The sequence below is a fragment of the Elephantulus edwardii genome, unplaced genomic scaffold (genome assembly GCF_000299155.1).
Source record: "Elephantulus edwardii isolate Elephantulus edwardi_28Jun2011 unplaced genomic scaffold, EleEdw1.0 scaffold00170, whole genome shotgun sequence".
NCBI classification, from domain to species: domain Eukaryota; kingdom Metazoa; phylum Chordata; class Mammalia; order Macroscelidea; family Macroscelididae; genus Elephantulus; species Elephantulus edwardii.
Window position 1 is genome coordinate 4,796,957 of NW_006399920.1, and position 19,544 is coordinate 4,816,500.

Below are 19,544 nucleotides of genomic sequence, written 5' to 3' on the forward strand. Positions count from 1 at the left end.
GATCCGTCCTGTCTCCATACCTTTTAAACTTATATGCAGAACAGATTATCTGAGAGGCTGGGCTCTATGAGGAGAAATGTGGCGTCACAATTGGTGGAAGATCTCTCAACAATCTGCGTTATGCAGATGACACAACCCTGTTTGCTGAAACTAAGGAGGACCTGAAGCGTTTGCAGCAGAGAGTCAAGACCTGCAGCCTTCAATATGGATTGAGGCTCAATATCAAGAAGACAAAGATTCTCTCCACTGGGCCAATTGGCAGCATCAGGATGGATGGTGAAGAGATTGAGATTGTTCACAGCTTTACACAGTCAACACTCTTGGCACCAGCAGCCAGGAAATTAAAAGACATATTGCAATGGGAAAGTCTACTGTTAGGGACCTCTCCAAAGTACTGAAGAGCAATGGTGTCTCTCTGGAGGCTAAGATGCATCTGACACAGACCATGGTCTTTGCAATTACTTGTTATGCAACAGAGAGTTGGACAATGGCCAGGAAGGATAGAAGGAGAATTGATGCTTTTGAGTTGTGGTGTTGGAGAAGAGTATTGAATATACCTTGGACTGCTAAGAAAATGAACAGGTTCATCCTGGAGAGAGTTAAACAAGTCTGCTCCTTGGAGGCAAGGATTCTGAGGCTTTGTCTGACATACGTTGGACATATTATAAGGAGGGACTGGTCCTTGGAGAGGGACATCATGCTTGTTGGGGTAGAGGGACAGCGCAGGAGGGGAAGGCCCTCTATGAGGTGGATGGATTCAGTGACTGGGGTAATCAGGATAGGTGTATTGGAGACAGTGCGATTGGCACAGAATAGAGCAGAGTTTAGGGCTGTTGTACAAAGGGTTGCTATGATTCGCAAGCGACTCAACGGCACATAACAACAACATCATCACTAATAACATACATTAACAGCATCCTGCTGAAAATTATCCAGAAAAGACTTGAATAATACATTGACAGAAAACTACCAGAAATACTAGCTGAGTTTAGAAGAGGTTGTGGCACTAGAGATATTATTGCCAGTGTTAGCTGGGTCTTGGCAGGGAGCAGAGAGTATCAAAAGAATGTCTATCTGTGTTTTATTGACTATGCAACAGCATTTGACTGTGTGGATCACAGTAAATTGTGACAAACCTGGAGGAAAATGGGAATCTCACAACACTTGAACACTTAATTGTGCTTATACAAAGCCTAGCCTTGCCTGTTCTCTGCTTCGCACCACTGTGGGTCTGACTGACTGTTTGCCTCTTCCAGGAGTATTTTCTCTTTAGGCTCCCGACTTTGCTCCTCCCTCACTCATCAGTCCTTCTCTATCTTCTTTGATGACTTTGGGGCTCCACCTCCCCTTAAATGGTAGTATGTCCCAGGGGTCAACATGTCAGGGTTTTGTCCGAGATTCTTTCTGCACACATTCTCCCTACAAGAAATAAAGCATTTGTTTTCAAGAGAACTAGAAACTTTCACAGGAAAGGTCTTCCATGCAAGATCTTAACATAAAAGCTATTAACCCAGAGGTGAAAACAACAGAAATTGGTGGTATCCACAGCAGTACAGAGAATTCTTAGATTTGGCAGATAAACATCTGTCCTTAGGCTGGTTTCTAACCTTGATTAAGATCAGTCTGATTGGTGGATGAGTGTCCTCCTGCGCCCCCATCTCTCTGTCCATCCTACTAAAGCTTCATCTGTGGTACAAGAAGGTAAGTCTCATACAGAGTTGTTGACGGGAGAAGTAGGAATGACTGAACAGTTCTACCAGAACCTCCACCCACTACCATCAAGTTCTGACTCAGAATGACTCTACAGGACAGAGTAGAACTTCTCTGTGTGATCTCAGAGGCTGTAAATCCTGCCAGCCTTGCCTTTCTGTGATAGAGTGGCTGGTGGGTTCAGACTTCCAAGCCTTCAGTTAGCAGCTCAGTGCTCCATAGCAGCTCTCATTTTTTAATTTCGAGTTTCATGAAATACAAACATCGGAACACGGACTGACTCATCAGTTTCTATCAGTATAATTGCATAACTGCATATTGTTTCACTCCTGTGACCTTAGAGTCACTAATCCCTAAACTTCTCATTTATGGTTTAAGTTACTATTGACAGACAGGTGATTCTTTAATGGAGCACAGTATTCAGATCAGTGCTCTCTACTAATCTAGCTAAGTAGTTACTTAGTCTTAGAGATACCTCTCGGAGATAGTTTCAATTCATGTTTTGAAACTTTTCATAGTATAATAGGTTTGGAGGTTTTTCTAATCTCCGAAGGCCCAGTAAGTCTGGATTCTGTAAGAACTTGAAATTCTGTTTCACACATTTCTCCTTTGATCAGGAGTCATGCCTTGATCCCTTCAGTAGAACATCCAGGACTGTTAGTTGGTTCTCAGCTACTTCTTCTTCCTGGAGGAAGTTAGGCTTACAATCCACTTTCCCCTCCCGTTTTTTAGTATGCTGCTACTGCCCCAACCAAATAGCAGATTTTTACCTGTACATAGGCACTTGTTCCATGTTGTTGTTGTTGTTGTTAGAAGCCATTAAGTCAGCCAGAACTCATGGCAACACTGTGAACAGCAGATTGAAGTCTGCCCCAGCTTCACAATTGCATGCTCGAGTTTATTATTACAGTCATGGTGTGAGTCTATCTCCTTGTGGATTTTCCTCTCTTAGACTGACTTCTCTACTTGTCCAGTCACGAAGTCTTTTTGCAGCGATTGTCGCCTCCTGACAATTTGCCCAAAGTATGTGAGAATGAGGTCTCAGCATTCTTGTCTCCAGATTCCACATGGTTACCCCTCCTCCAAGACAGATTTACTAATTCTTTTGGTAGTTAATCTATGGTATATCCAGTGCTTTGTCAAGACCACAGTTCAAAGGCCTTCTTCTTCAGCCTTCCAACTGACTCCATAGCATCTTCTAAAGGGCATTAATATTTTGTCAAGAATGCAGCATGGCTTACTTGTCCATCGTCCAGCTCTGAATGTCATTTATCTTGAAAACCACAAACAATGCAGAGAGACCCTGGACCAAGTAAATCCATCTGAGAGTCAAGCTAAAATTCAGCATTCCTTTCTTAGAATTGTCCCCCCAGAGACATATTAGTTTCTGTTATAAATTAAATCCAGGAAATCAGGCATCATTCTCATGACAACCATGCTTTGCTCTTAGTTTTGGAAGCACTCTATGTTATGTACTGCCTGTCCAGGTGTATTTTTTGTAGGGTGTGCAGTTTATGTGTTGCAGTATCGTGTCGTTTCTTCTTTGCCATCCTGTCACCCAAAAGGTGTCTCATGGATCCTCCTTCCAATTCCTCATTCAATTCCCATCAAATCAGTTATAGAGAGTGAATGTTTCTGAATGCTCTGGGAGAATATGATTAATGATTATTAACTGCGGAGGCACTGTTGCTGAATTGTGCCTCCCAGGTGTAACCTTTTAAATGACAAGAGCCTGCCTGGAAGCAATAACCAGCGTTTCCTTAATGAAAAGCCAATGTTTCAGAAAAGGATTGCTGTATTTCTTCAACTACCGCTCTGCTCAGGCAAACAATGAAATCAGAAATGTTTAGGTGATTAAAACTTTTAATTAAACTGTGTTCTCTGTGGGCATTTTCACTCCACGTCTGTCTCTCTTCTTTGCCTTTCAGCGGAACACTATCTCAGCAGTAGCAATTACATGGACTGCATTTCCTCGCTGACAGGAAGCAATGGCTGTAACCTGAACAGCTCTTTCAAAGGCTCTGACCTCCCTGAACTCTTTAGCAAACTGGGCTTGGGCAAATACACAGACGTCTTCCAGCAACAAGAGGTCAGTCATTATTTATTCATTTTTCCCTGGTCTCTTTGTTTTGGTTATGTCTGTGATGACTTCTAAAATGGAATCCCTCATTGACCCATGGCTGTGGATAAACACACCAGGCATTTATCCAAGTCTCATAGATTGTTTTTGCTGCAGATAAAAATGTCACCTCATTCCTTATTTATTTAGCATACCTAGTGAACACAGGGTAGTGGAAGTACAGAAAATTGTGTTTGCAAAAACGCACCATATAGCAGTTTTTCATTATTGGGATGGTGAAGGCTGTGTGTCAACTTGACTAGGCCAAGATTCTTGGTACGTGTCAGATATTAAGCAGCCATTCCCCACTTTGGGATCTGATGGCGAGTAGCCAAATGCTTGGAAGAGATGTTTCCTTGGGCGTGGGGCTCACAACTAGTACTAGGTAAGTCAAGATCTGAACCTAAACCTCTGGCTTTTAAGTGTTTTACCTTTATTTCTCCCACTAGCTTCAGCAGAGAGTAGGGATCAACATACTAGTTTGCTCAACACCTGTGACTGATGCCCCAAAGTGTAATTAGATAATTCCTGAAAATGCTTCTTTTGTGCCCCTTTCTCAGCTGATCTTCTGGGCTGGGCCTTGGAACTCTTCTCTCAGGCTTAGAACACTAGAAAAGGTGCCGTTTATGTGTCGTCAAGGGCTGCAGTAACATGTACCAAATACTGGGCTAAAATTTGTTGCCTCTCAGTTCGGGAAAGTTTATTGTATCACAGTTCTGGAAAGCTAGAAGTGTAGATTCATGAGACGGGCAGTGCCAAGCTCTCTCCACACACTCGAGGGGTGACTCTTGCTTGGACCTCTCAGCTTCCTGTAGCCATGGGGATCTCTTGTCTTCAGCAACGTGTCTCCAACGTCTGCCTCAGTCTTGACGTGGTCATCTTCCTTTTGTATCTGGTTTGCAGTTTTATTCCCCCTAGTCTCTCTTTTTATAAGGACATCAGTCATACTTGATTAGGACTCACCCTGCTTTAGTATCACCTACTGTTAGCTGCTCTGCAGAGAAGGGTGGGCAATCTCCTCCTGTGCAGTTACTGCCTCTGAAAACCCACTGGAGGGTCAGCTATGGGTCGGTTCCAACCCAGCGGTACACAACAAAGTTAGCTAATTACTTTGGCAAAGATCTGATTTCCAAATGCAATAATATTCATGCATATCAGGGTCTAAACTATGAATGTCAACCAATCTTTTAGGACACAACTGCCTTCTTAACAGCATCTACAGTATTATTTAATTTCCTCCTAAAAAGATCCACTGAACAAAATCAGAATCCAAAGCTAAGGACCATCAATCTCTCTCCGAAACAGATAGAGATCCTCCTGCAAAACCCTGAAATTCTTTGTGTTTCTCCTTCTGCCATTTTTTACCAGCAAGTTCAGAGCTATTTGATCTCTGTTGCAGCTCACTGGCTTAATGGAAGAATTCCACTAAAATCAGGGCTTCTGTTTTGCTCCCTTTATTACTTGACTCTTGTGCCAGAAGTTTGTGTCACCATCATTCTTTTTAGAAATAAGCAGGGTATCATTAAACGTAGTAAGTCTGTTGATGAGTTTGGATCTTTCAGGATGGTACAGATTATTAAAGCCCACAGCCTGGGTGCATGAGTCTACTTGGAGATGCCTCAGAAGAAAAACTTGACCGTCTGTGTCTAAAAGTCAGCCTTTGAGTCTTTTTCCCTTGAGCGCACAGTTCTGCTCCAACACATAGGATTACCATGAGTTGGAAACAACAACACTAACTCATTTTGATAGCCATTTATCTCTAGAATAAATAAAGTAACTGCGTAACATTGTGCCTACACTTGTTTCATTGGTGTGTGTGTATTTGTTTCTGTTTTCGTTTAAACTTATAGATTGATCTTCAGACCTTCCTCACTCTCACGGATCAGGACCTGAAAGAGTTGGGAATTACTACTTTTGGTGCCAGGAGGAAAATGCTGCTTGCAATCTCAGGTGAATATAAATACTCACTCTCATATATTGAAACCTGAGCTGGGGGCAGATTCCGCCCATCAGCTGCTTGCTTACCACCCTGACTGGCACATGCATGGTGATGGTCTCTCGAGATTCTCCTGCCAACGGTGTGGCAAAAGCTGTCTCCACTCTTTCATCGAGGCACTGCCCTGGAAATCCACCTTGATGACAGATGCTTCTGGAAACAGTCTCTTCAGAAAGATCTCAGTCCAAATTGGGTGGTGTGGAAATTTCGCCTTTTGTGATTAAACAGTTATCATTGGTTTTGAAAAGTCTTGATGGAATGTCATGTTTCAAGTGTGTTGTTGCATTTCTCTTAAGATCAGTGCGCCAGAGGAAATGAGAATGCACTTTGGTATCACTTGGAACCTGGCAGTATTATTATTTGTCATGATGCTTCTTAGATTTTCGAAAGTTCCTACTAGAATTTGCGCACCAAAGAGTATCCTTAAGTAGTCACAGAAGGAACGAGAGGTGTGCTGGTGGTGTAGTGTGTGGGGAGTGGCACTGCTCACTCAAAAGCCATGCTTCCCTGGCAGTTCACCCCCATCCACCCTTCTGAGGGAGAAGGATAGGCAGGCTCCCCTGGTGCCTGTACAGTGTCTGACATCCAGTGGATCCGAGTCAGCTTCTGGCTCAACGACAGTGGGTTTGAGTTTTGAGGACCTCCCCAGACCACCTTCGTTGTGCTTCTGTTGCATGTTTTATGTAGTCGTAAATGCACTGTATTTATGACAGGATGTTTCTCATGTAGAAAGGAACTAAACAAGACCATGAGTTGGCAAGTGGTACATACACAAAGTGATATAACCCTACAAAGAAAGGGAGCCCTGTTGGACAAAAGTTATGCACTTGGCTGCTACTCAGATAATCAGCAGCTTGAATTCTCCATCCACTCCAAGGGAGAAAGACGTGGCAATCTGCTCCAGTCTATAGGACAGTCTAGGAAACCCGGTGGGGCACTTTCTGTCTGTCACATGCAGTCACTGAGTTGAAACTAAATCCCCAGCACCAAACCACAAGATATTCCCTAAAGGTGCTTAGAGAAATACAAAGAAAAAAAATAGTTGAGTGGGAAAACATCTTCAGGGGCTAAAAATGGAGTTACTTTTTTGAAGACTTTCCAGTAAAGTTCCTGAATATGAAGTGCATATGCTTATGGCCTGTCTTCCACAAAGACAGAGACACAAAGGGAAAAAGCTGAGTATTGAGTGTTAGGAGAAAGTGACTTAGTTTGTTCAGAATGTTGCGTTTGCAGTTTGCATTCCAAATCCTGCAGTTACATCCAGCTGGTGAAAATCTTTTCCACACAACATCCACTAATCAGATCAACAAATAATATTAAATACCTCAGCGGTGTTCTGTTTCAGCAGGAGTTTCCTTCCCCTGCTCTCTCTGGTCCTCTCCAGGAAACCTTATGCATAAACCAAGTGTCTGAAGCAGATAAAGCAGAGCAATTTTGAAACAGGAGTGGAATGCCAGCCATCAAGCCTGTTTGGCTCCTCCATATAGAAAGTTCGTTCAACACACACCATTTGGAAAAGGCTGACTCCATCGAGTGTACCCAAGTGACTATCCATGGGGTGCACATTTCATTCCTTTCCACTTACAAGATCAGCCTAGTATTTGTAGAAGAACACTGGATACAATTAGGGAGGTTTGGGCTTTGCCTGTATCAAATTATAAGCCCGTGGTGTATTTCCAAATCTGGTTTTGTTCTATCAGCCATTGAGGAGGATTGAAATAGATGATTTTTCAAAGTCACCTTCTATTTCTAAGATCTGTCCTTCCCTGATATATCTCATTTGGTTAGTGAAAACAGAGAAACTACAGTCTTAACAGTATACTTCATTAGTTTGTTTTTTTTTTTAACTCCATCTGTGGTAATAAGGTAGTTTTTCCTGACTTATTTGTTTACCCTAAGGCTCATCCTCAGAGAACTATTCCTAGATGAAAATGAACTTGATGTATTTTCACATTCTTCTTTTATTAATTTGAAAATGCAATGATAGGCTGCTAGAAATTTGATTCACTCCTGTACTCGCCATAGCTTCTCTGTGAAAATATGCCTGCAGGACAGCATTTTTATAACAAATAGAGAACTCCAAAATCTTTCACTAGAGGTTCATGGAATGTCAGTGACATTATCATGAAAATTCAGTTCTTTGGGCACCAACACAGTTTTAAGCTCTGTAAAGCGCTTTAGAGGCAAATGGGTTGTTTTCATAGGTTGCAGATGGGTCAACTCTGGACACATTTACAGAGAGGGAGGGGGATTTTCGAGGTAAACACAAAGGGTTTGAATCCTCTTCAGAAGTAGGGACTTCCATAGTCCTCTTCTTCAGCTTGGTTCTTTTGAGGTTGTATAATTACTGCTTCTGTGGACTGCTTTTCTCAGTGGGGTTACAGGTCTTTCTTTTAAAGGATGTTAGAGACTTGGAATAAGATGCCTTATTTGAAGTATTTGATTATTTGCAGGATGATTTTTGCCTTACTTTGTTGACTGCATTTCTTTGAACCTGGTAAATCATTTCCTCTACAAGTAATAAGTTTGTATTGAGAAACCCTTGTCAAAAAGCTTTTCTTCCCATCGCCCCACTTGATAACCAAGCCTTAGACGTATAACCTTACAACATTCCATCTCCTGAGAGACATGGGGCAGCTAGGCAACCTGGTCTCACCTTTGTCTTGTGGTTACACAACTTGGTTAGTTGGCTCAAAAATCCATTTTAAAAATTTCATAACATTATAACTTGTTTTCAGAGTTCTTCTTTCAGTGTGAGGTTTTTGTTTATAGTATTGGGCCTAAAGATACTTATTTTAATAATTGAGAAGGTGAAATGTCTGTCTAGTAGAAACATAAGAATAGATTTGGTTTGCTGTGTTGTGTTTTTTTCCCCCTAAATGCATACTTTATGGATTTTGTTCCTAGGATTCTAGGAATTGATTAAATTTACACACAATTGATTAAATTGACACAATGAAAGGAAGTTTAGTCTCCTGATGACAGGCTTCCCAGCACAGCCTCAGGTAGATCTAACATTTCCCGACCTATTCTTTTAGTTTGTGACTCTGTTCAGATCCGCAACAAGATCCTGAGAGCTGCCAGGATTGTGTGAACCTTGGAATTTCAAAGAAAAAGGTTGGTATTTTCCCAAAATATCCCTCAGGCATACTGAAAAGAAAGGGGAAAGCAAAAATCAGAGAAAGGTGCCTGTTTTCTGGTTAAAAATGAACAAATCTAAAAACCTAAAGCTTTTTTAATAGGACTGGGTCCTTGATAACCTTTTTGTGAGGTTTACTTGTGTTTCATGTTTGAGAGAGAGACAGTGAGTGAGTGAGTGAGTGAGTGAGTGAGTGAGTGTGTGTGTGTGTGGTATAAGCAGGCTCTTTAAAAAACGACATCTATTGGGGATTTCCCAGTTCCCTCATGGCTTTTTTATTTTCAAAGATCTAATTGATGTAACTTTCAGAAGAGTGGGGGTTTTCCCCTCATTTAAATGGTTTGTCTTCAGTGGCCCCAATAGTTTTCATGTACTCAGTTGTACATGTGAAGATGTGAGTCTGGTGTCTCACCTAGTTCTTTCCGCTTGCTTTCTGTAATACGAGAATGTCCTGACTTGTGAGATATTTTCCCCAAGAGAAATTGGAAGCCATTATGCCTGAAGGTGATGAACCTTGCTTTGGCTCTATACTCCAGAGGATTCATTTCTTCTTAACTGTCTGTAATTTTGCTTTAAAATCTCCTCAGTTCTGTTGAATTTCTGAAGTGCTTTTGTATTATATACATGTTTAACTTTTCATAAACATGTTACTGCTATTATTTCTATAAGGAACTTGAAATAAAAATTATCTGTGTGCATGTTAGCATGTGTGTTTTGCTTGCTTCTTTGCTTCTTCAGAACTTTTAAGCTGTTACCAGCTAAAAAGTAAATGCTGTGTGCTTAATACTGGTCAAAGCTCTTTATCTGTGTACCTGGACGTAGTCAGATCTGTGGTCTTTTCTGTCCATGCAGGGTTCACTGAAGCCAGGGCCTGCTCAACTTTGCATTAGGCAGGTTGTAGGTTTCAGCTCTGTCACTCAAGGGTTATTTGGCCTCAGGCAGGTTAGCACATTTATCCTTGATGAAATGGGAATAATGATAACTACTATTTCAGGGAGTTTTAAGTAGAATAAAGAGGATTTAAAATATTAGTCATATAATAACCTCTAATAAATAAAATTCTTTAAGACCTATAGCACTGGTCTATGCATTGCTGAACAGAGGTAACTTGTGGTTGCTGTGAGGCTAAACACTATGACACTGATGTGTCAAATGCGACAATGGTTACCCACGGTGGACAGTGTTTGCTGGAGCTTCCCGATTAAAACAAGTCTGGAAGCAGGAGTGGCATCCACTTCCAAAATGGCTTGCCTCCGGAAACTCTATGAACAGTGCTCAGGTCTTTCGTTCATAGGGTTGCTATGAGTCGTCTACAACTGATGGCACCTAACAACAACAACAACAAGACCTAAATGTGGGCAAATAGAGGGTCTCTATTGATTTTACATTCTGGAAGGCAGTGGGGTGAAGTATTATGCGTGCTGGTCCGTCTTTCAGAATTCATCTTTCAAACTTAGGGCGTGACGTGATCACCTGTCTATGTGGCTGGTTGTAACCATCTGTCACTATTATTTACAACCTTTCTAAAGTCTGTATTCTCATCCCTGGAACTGACCACAGCTTATGATCCAACAGCAAAACTCAAAACCTTATTTTATGTGAATGTGGTTGAAAAAGTACTAAAATAAACATAAGGTTTAGGGGTCACCCTCCTTCCTGGAAAAAAAAAAACCCCAAACAATAAACAATGCAGTTGTTTAATTCTCTGAGTACTTATAAGTAGGAACTTTGGTGGCAAATGGTTAAGCCCTTGGCAGGTGAGAAGACCTGGACATATGCTTCCACAGAGCTTAGAAACCTTCTGGGGCCGTTCTGCCCTCTCTTGTGGGGCTCAGTGTGTCTGAACCAACTCAAAGACACAAAGCAACAGACTATATGAAGTTAAATATGTTTGAAGATAATTGCATTTGGAGGCTATCAGAAACCTACATTTCCAGGGTCTGTCAATTCTGTTTCTTTTGTAGAAATCATTGAGAATGTTCTGGCAGTCGATTCAAGAGTGGTGGTTTGGGGCTGAAGTGGACAGGAAGTGGGCATTGCTGAAGTGGACAGGAAGTGGGCATTATGTAGCTACAGACAAGATAGATTGCTGCAGTCTTCAATCATTGGCATTAATAATTCTTGGTTGGCCAAAGGGACAAACAAAAGCATCTTTTTAGTATTTTGATATCTTTACAACTAAAACAAGATCTTTTCCTTTTTGCCTCCTGAATAATTGGAATGTGGTTCTTTTCAAAGTATTAGTTTATAAGACCATTGTTTTGGTTAAATTGATATTCAAATAAGTATTCATTGATACAGTTCCTCATAGAGATGTCCTAACTCATAGGTCAGAGTAGACATCGGTTGCCTGAGCCCACAGGCTGTGACTTAACGTTCACAGTGCTCTGAGATGGCATGTTTTTAGGTATAGCATCTTCTTATCTGACTGTAAACACTTCGGTGATGATTGTATTTGGCAACAAGGAACTCCATAGCTGTGTAACACTTTTTGTCTTTTCAAGGCAAAACATCCTCTCCTTTGCCTGTCACGTCCCTTCTTTTCCTAAGAAATTACATTTGGGGCACGCAGATTGCATAATTTGTTCATCTGCAGTAAACACTGTTGACTCTCTTTGGTTTTCAGGGCTAGTAGTGTATAGCAGTTGCCACAGAGTTGACGCCAACTGATGGCAGGCAACCTCACATGTGTTAGAGTAATGCTGTGCGCCATTAGTTTTTAGTGCATGATATTTGCATTAGAATGCTAAGCCTTTATTCCAAGGGACCTCTGAGTGGATTTATTTCCACCACCCAGGTATTCATATATATAACCTTTAACTTTAGACTGTCTAATAGTATTTTATATATCATGACCATTACCTCAGAGTTTACTCTTTGCAGCTAGACTTTGACTGTCCCAAAAAAACCAACCATGTTAACCTCTTCAAAACTCTTAATGCCACTTTCTGTATAGGATAACACTTCTTCGTGTTCCTAATGTTTCTCTCTTTCTCTCTCTAGAACTAAATAAAAACCGAAGAAAGCTTTTTGAACCGCCAAATGCACGCGCTTCTTTCCTGGAAGGTGGAGCGAGTGGGAGGCTTCCCCGTCAGTACCATTCAGACATTGCTAGTGTCAGTGGCCGCTGGTAGCAGTACATTTCTGACACATACCCGCCACTCAGCTGCAAAATTGGATGCAGGAAACCCGTGAACGGACATAACAGCACACCATCCTCTGTACTCCGGGTGTCTGGTATCAGGACCAAAGCATCTTATTCCCACCTGTACCTTGTGCCAAAAAGGAAGAAGAGAGAGAGAAGATATTCTTACACCATTGTACAGAACACCAATGTTGCTTACTTTTTAAAAAAATGGTGATTGGACAGAATTTGTAATGGGAGGATAGTGCTTCTTTTCTTCTTATTTTTTATTTACCTATATAACATATGCACTGATTTTTTTTATACTAAAAATGAAGGATAAATTGACATCTGGAATGCCAAAAAGCATAGTGGTTATTTTGTTTGCTTGTGTTTTTGTTTTGGTATGTGGGATTTTTTCCTTTTTATAAATAATAATCAAAGAAGAATTTTCTGGTACTGCTTTAAAGTTGTTATTATTGAGGTCTTTCAGCACTTTACACGTTCTGCTCTCTTGTCCTGTGGAAATTGTCTCTCTCATTTTCATGTCACCTGATACATTGGTACAAATTGAATTTGTCATATTTTTTTCCTGACTACATCAAATATTTGTTTGAAATGGTACTGGATATTAGTTTTGATGTAGACCTGTGACTTTGGGGGAAAAAATGTTAAGTGTCTCCACTTGGTTCTGGACCAACTCTGTTCATTTCTGTCATCACCCCAGAAACATTTTTCTCTGAACCTCGTTCACTGTAAAAGGTGCAAGAAAGACCAAATGGACTTTGCAATATTAACCCTTTGCTGTCATCCTATGTAGCTGCTGCCTGTATTGCTAAAATGATTTTAATGGTTGTCTGAAGGCAAAGGGCTATTTTTAGTATATTGCCACTAAAGGACATTTATTTATATCAAACTTTTATTTTTAGATATTATAAGCATACATTAACTGATGAAATTGATATCTACTAGAGATTTATGGTAAAAAATGGACGGCATTCAATAACTGGAGCCCTCGATTGTCACTTTATTTAAAAAGACAAAAATTAATCATTTGACAAGACAGCACTGTGGCCATTGTGTGGAGAAGTAGATTGCAGTGTCCTCATCCTGTACGCATTAATTATGCTCCATATGATCACAGGACTTTCCTGATGTCACACCTGTCTGCTTGAGGTAGACTTGTGTTTGTCCCGAAGGGAAAAACTTTATTTAATTCTCCAGAGTGACAGTTTATAATGATGAAATAAAGTTCTGAAAGGGGAGTGGGGGGAAAGACTATTTTATACATGGCTAGATGAATTGATATAATCTTATACTGTGAAATTCCACAAAATCAAGCAACATTGCTTCCTAATCTTCTCAGTCATCTTATTACAGATATATGAAGGATTTTTTGATCCATGAAGAAAATCACTAAGTGCCTCTTTTTATCAAAGCAATATTAGTTCCAAATAAGTTTGATTTGTTGGAAAACTTTCCCATAGGAAATGTCATTAATCACCTGTACTTGTTTATGTTCAGTAAGTAAGACAGTTTACCTGGACATAACCACTCTCATGTGCACTCAGCAGAAGGCATTCGCCAGGCATAGACAACAGCTGGGAATTTTTATACAAGGATGGAATATAGAATCCTTGCTTGACATTTTTTTCTATGGCTAAGTCTTAACCATTAATATAGCAATACACAGTTGAAGAGACACTTTGCATCAAAAAAAGGCATTGGTTATATTAAAGGCATAGAAAGGACTATCACAGAATTATCAGTCATCACTGGCACAAGGGCCTGCCCATTCCTAAACGACACTGTATTTCTTTAATGAGGTAGAACTAAATCATTCCTGCCCTCAGTGCAGTGGAATATTCCTTCACGCTTGTCCACGGACACTCCTGTGGCACTCCCTGCGTTGAGGGATTGGCCTAATGTCCCACACGTAAACATTCAGCCCGGGCTCAGAAATGTCCATGTGCTTCCTGTTCAACAACTTCCCTGGTGCTCTGCATTTTAGTCATTTTTAAATAAGACGACTCAAATAAACAGTGATCACCTGGAGCTCTTTCCCTAGCCCTCTGCCATACGTTTATAAGAGGAGGGTGGTAGGATAAACATGCAGTACTAATGTGGGATTGGTTTATGGGCAGCGCTATGATACTGTGCCCGAGGGAAAATTCTCAATTAATCTAGGTTAAATGGGGTGGCTCAAAAAGGAATCAAACACTGGAAATTACTTTCCTCAGTTTCTCTTGATGCAATGAAGGGAATATGACACTATGGTGTACGGTGTTGTCAGTGTTATATGATGCACAAAAATATTTGGAGTATTTGAATAAATGTTAGTTTTTAATCAATCTGTGCCTTAATAGTGACCGGTTATCTGTAAATAGAGAACAGATACAGATTGTATTTTTGTGTGGGATTTTTGCCTTTTAGTGATTTTTCTTTTTTAAAAATGAGAGATGGAACTAAACATTGAAAATGAGAATTTTTTCTAATCAATTGTTACATAAAAATAAATTTATATAACCCCTTTGTATTGCCCTTGCAAGACGGAATGTGTCTTTTTTCCAAAAATGGTTTTTCACATTAACTCCTTGTTTTCTTAAGAAACCTTATTCTTTATCTGTTTGTTTTCAGCAAACACCATCTACAGGAGGACTGTCCATCACCCTCCATCTTGTGGCTTTCCGGTGACAAGCCCTTGTTTCCCGCCAGAAGCTAGAGCATTTTATTTTCTCTGGGAAACCCAGGACCAGTAATCAATCATTGTTTCTCTCCCCACCCATAGGTATATACAAAAAAAAAGTAACATTATGGAACCGGTTTATTCTTATTCTTTCTCTCTTTTATGAAGACTCCAGCTTGTACCTATTTTGACAGCCTCATCCGTCAACAGAGTAGCTCCGGGCTGAAGTGATGCTAGGCTTTTGACCCAGGATCCCATTTCAGCGTCTGACCCAACCATTGTGCCCTTGGACTGAGCAGTTCCTGGTCCCGGGGCTGTGATTCTAAGGGGACGTAGTCTGAAGCTAAATTCATACCATACATTAATCCTGAGATTTGTCTCAAGTCACAAAGAAACCATCTTGCATGCTCAGAAGCATAATTATGAATTGCTGGTACTGGTGGTCCTTAAAAATGGTTTCTATCTAGAGTGTTTTTTGATAATTCAGTCTTGCCTGTGAGTGCAGTATGCAAATATCTATCTGTAGCAGTTGATGTATTACATACATATTTCATGGTTGCTTATTAACTGTCAGCACAAGGCTGAGTAATACAAACAGTTAAGCACCCAGATTTTAACTGAAAGGCTGGAGGTTTGAGGGCACTCAGAGGTGACTTGGAAGAAATAACTGATAACCTACTTCCCAAAAAATCAGCTGTTGAAAGCTCCATGGCACGCAGTTCTGCTCTGACACATCTAGGGTCCTCATGAATGGAAGTTAACTAACTTGATAACTGATTTATGTTTTGGTAAAACCTCTTCTCTCTAGGGCTGAACATAGTAACGATGTTAACACTCACCTGGGACTCAGTCACAACGCCCACTGTTAATAACTGGTTTTTCTTTTAACTGCTCAGTTCCCCCTCTGCCTTTTCTGGGATCTGCACTTGTTCATCTCACTTCAAGATGTAGGAACCCATTTCCTGCACCAGAATGTTAAGCCCTTAATGACATAAAAAGCCTCCAGTCTCAAGAACCTTGCCTTCTGACTAAGCTACAAGTCAGGATACCTTTTCTGAAGTCAAGGTCAGAGCTCTCACACTCAGTTCAAAGTTACTCTATGTACCTATTTCACTTTTTAGGAAAATTATTTTTAAAATCTCTTAAACCTCTGATTCATCAAAGTATAACTGGCTGCTTCATATGGGTGAGGAGAACTGGTAGCTAATTGTCATGTTGTTGGAACAACAACAACCTGTTGCCTAATTGTCATGTTGCCCCCCCCCCAAAAAAAATTTCATTACTTTCAAGAAAAAAGACATGGTTCTGGAAAACTGGTAGTTGTGGTTTAGGTGCCATGGACTTGACAGTGACTCAGCAACCCTGTGAATAACAGATGAGAACTTCGCCCTATCCTGAGGCATCGTCATGGTCTCCAGACGTTTGAACATATTGTACAGTCACTGTGTCAATCCATCTCATTGAAGGTGTTCCTTTCTTTCACAGACCCTCTCCTTTTCCCAGCATGACATCTGTTTTCCCCAAGCACCAGCCCCTCCTCCTGCCATGGTGTCCGGAGTATGTGAGGTGCAGTTTACCATCCTTCTAAGGAAAGCCCTGCTTGCACGTTCGTTCTCCAAGCCAGTTGTCTTTTCTGAATGTGAACAACCTCGTCTGGTTTAGGAGGCTAAGCAGGGTCTGTTCTAGGCACTGCTGGCTAGGAGACAACATGGAAATGGATTGAAAAGTAGAGGGTTAGTGAGAAAAAAACACACTCGAGGTGGATATGCATGGTATCTGCACCAATGAGTTTAAACGTGGGGAGAGCCATTATAATGGTGCAGGAAAGAGCAAGGTTTCAATTCCATTTTACACAGGATCTCTATGACCGAGGCTCACTCTGACAACAAGATCCTCTTGTTCTTACCCTCTGGATTTGCTTAGTTTCTCCCACTTCCATTCCTTTCTGTCCACCACCACCCTGAAATTTCGTACCAATTGTTCTTATGTGTCACCAGCTTTTTTTTTCTTAAGGGGGCAGCTTCGCCCACTTTTTTGCTGCATGCCATTGTTGCCCTTGTAAAACGTGAACTGAATAGAGAATGGCTGACTGTTCCTGCAGACCTGGCCAGGACCCTTCAAAAACACTTCATCAAGGGATTGTACATTTTTGCAGCTTTTTAAAATACTTTCACTCCTTCTGAAAGGAGGCAAGTGGAGCTTCAAGTTCCCTTTTCTCAAGGGTTAGGCTGTGAATGTGTTTTGGAACGGACTTGGGCCATTGGATGCCGCATCTGACTTTGGAGGCAGAATTTCAGTGTGGGAACCAAAAACCCTTTAGGAAAAAATTACAGTAACTGAAATGTTTCAATTTCATAATAGAATGTTTGGATGGATTACAAGAGGAAAAAAAAGAGTAGCTGGATAGTTTTGGTGTGTGTGGCCCTTTTTTTCAAGGCCAGAGAAAACAAATGACTTTGAACTCAACTGTCTTCAGCGCCTCCTAATTCCTAATAGAAAGGCTGTGGGAAATGGCCACTGAAAGACTTTAGCAAAACATCTAGAAAACAATTTACGTTCAAAGTTTTGACTCTCTGTCCAAATGGCTGATGCAATTTGATACAAAGTCACCATGGAATAAAATTTTCCACCATTAATAAATTTGGTGATGTAGGTGGGGATGGTTCCTTTTTTGTCCCTTCTTTGCCAGAATCCTAAACTGGAAGAAAGAGCAGTCCAATGGAGTTTCTCAGAGTAGCTTAAATCCCATTGGTCAAAAAATGTCCACTGTGAAAAATATTACTAGCTTTTGTCTCACCAATCTGAACTAAGTCCTGAGTCGGGAAAGGAGAGCTCAGGTACTAAAATGCTCTAAAAATACAAAAGTTACCTCAATGCTTTTACCACAAAAGTATGATTACAGCTTGACTTGTGAGAGAATATATTTGAAGACTGGTGCTTCTATATCATGTGAATGTCATTACTTCAAAAAATTGACTTTAAAATTATAAATAACAGAGACCATAAAATTTAAGTTAGAGAAGACCATAGGAGCAAACAGTAGTATTTGTCTCTAGTGTATCTTTATATACCTAGTAGAAGTACAAACTTTTTGGAATATCCTACCCTGGAGAGGGTAAAACCAAGTTGCTCCTTGGAGGCAAGAAAATAAAATGAAGCTCTATCAGGCATACCTTAATCCACAATGTGATACTTTTTGTTTTTAGACACTCTTTTGCTGTAGATTTGCCCAGTGTAATACATGAATTGATTCCTTGACTGCTGCTTCCAATGGTGTTATTGTGGAGGACCATGTAAAATAAAATCCTTGAGAACATCAGTCTCATCATCATTTATCATAATGGGACTCAGTGGTCCCATAATGCGACTTTTGTTTTCTTAGTGCTGAGATGTATCCATACAGAAGGCTGCAGTCTTTGATCTTCATGATTTAGTGAAGTCTCTTCACATTCACCAGGAAAGGTGGTTATATCTGCATATTTCAGGTTTTAAATGAGTCTCTTCAATCCTGAGCTGCTCTTCAGATAGTCTGACCTCTCTGATTATTTGCTCTGCATATAATTAAATAAATGTGAAATAATACAACTCTGATATACACATTTTCTTATTTTTAAACTATGCGGTCTCCCTTTTTTCAGTTCCAAATATTTCTGCCCCTTGGTCTATGTAGAAGTTTCACATGAACCCAATTAAATGTTCTGGGATGAACTTTCTTCTCAATGTTACCCATAATTTGTTATGATCCACACAGTCAAATGCCTTTGTGTAGTCAATAAGACGCAAGTAAATACCTTTTTGGTGTTCCCTGTTTTCAGCCAAGATCCTTTTCTCAACAACGATAACACTCATTCCACATCCTCTTCTAAAATCTGGCTTGAATTCTTGGCAGTTCGTTTCTCTCTCTCTCTTTCTCTCTCTTCCCCTCCCCCTCCCCTCCTTCCCCTCCCCTCCTCCCCCTTTCCCCCCTTCCCTTCCTCCCTCCTCCTTTCTCTCTCTCATATCTTTTGCATGGGACCTAGGTGATGAAAATGGAAATGCTCTTTCCTCAAGTACTTCTCAAATCATATGTAATGAAAAGCCAGTTTTGTTGTGTTTTTAAAGTATTTACAGAGTGGTACCCTTATAAATTCATTCACTCACTTGTTGCTGATACATCAGGAAGGACGCCGCTCACGCTCTATTAGGTTTCTGGGTCTGTGAGGTGCATGGGAAGAGACTGCCTTCTTTCTTTCAAGGAGACACTGGTGGATTCCAACTGCCAGAAAGGTGTTAACTTTGGGTTAGTCACACAACTCCCTATGAACTCGACCAGCATGTAGAATAAATATGTGGCAGCATAAAATTTTTATAAAGATTCTCAGCATTTCACTGTCTGTACTTGGCATAAACCAAGAACAAGCAGTTCAGGGACTCATGTCTATCCACTCTTAGAAACATACTAACTTACACTGTTCGGCTGACCACCGTGAGCTTGTGTGTGTAAGCTTCCATAAAACAAAGCACAAAAGCATATTTAAAATACGTATGTGAAGTTATCAGGCCATTCAGATGTTTAATCCTCTATACTCACGAAGAGAGGACTTACACGAGCTCTCAAGCTTCTTAATATGCAGCAAGGTGGGTGAATCTCCCAGTGAAATAGTGAAATGTGTGCCCAATGGACTCAGTGTAGAATGTATGTTCCACTGATGTCTGTTCATTCTCCAGCCATGCAGATAGTACTGCTTCTCCCAAGAGTTGAATGAATGTATATATTAAGGTGCTACTCCC

The 19,544-nt window shown here is 40.6% G+C and overlaps 1 protein-coding gene across 1 annotated transcript in view; it reads left to right on the top strand.

Annotated features, from left to right (window-relative positions):
- BICC1 (BicC family RNA binding protein 1) overlaps positions 1–12,295 on the top strand; it is a 366,487-nt gene extending 354,192 nt beyond the window's left edge. Inside the window, exons 19-21 of the mRNA XM_006895579.1 lie at positions 3,639–3,799; positions 5,680–5,779; positions 11,968–12,295. Of these exons, the coding sequence (XP_006895641.1) occupies positions 3,639–3,799; positions 5,680–5,779; positions 11,968–12,098 (392 nt within the window). The 3' untranslated portion in view covers positions 12,099–12,295. The remainder of the gene's footprint in view (positions 1–3,638; positions 3,800–5,679; positions 5,780–11,967) is intronic.
- Positions 12,296–19,544: the final 7,249 nt, after the last annotated feature.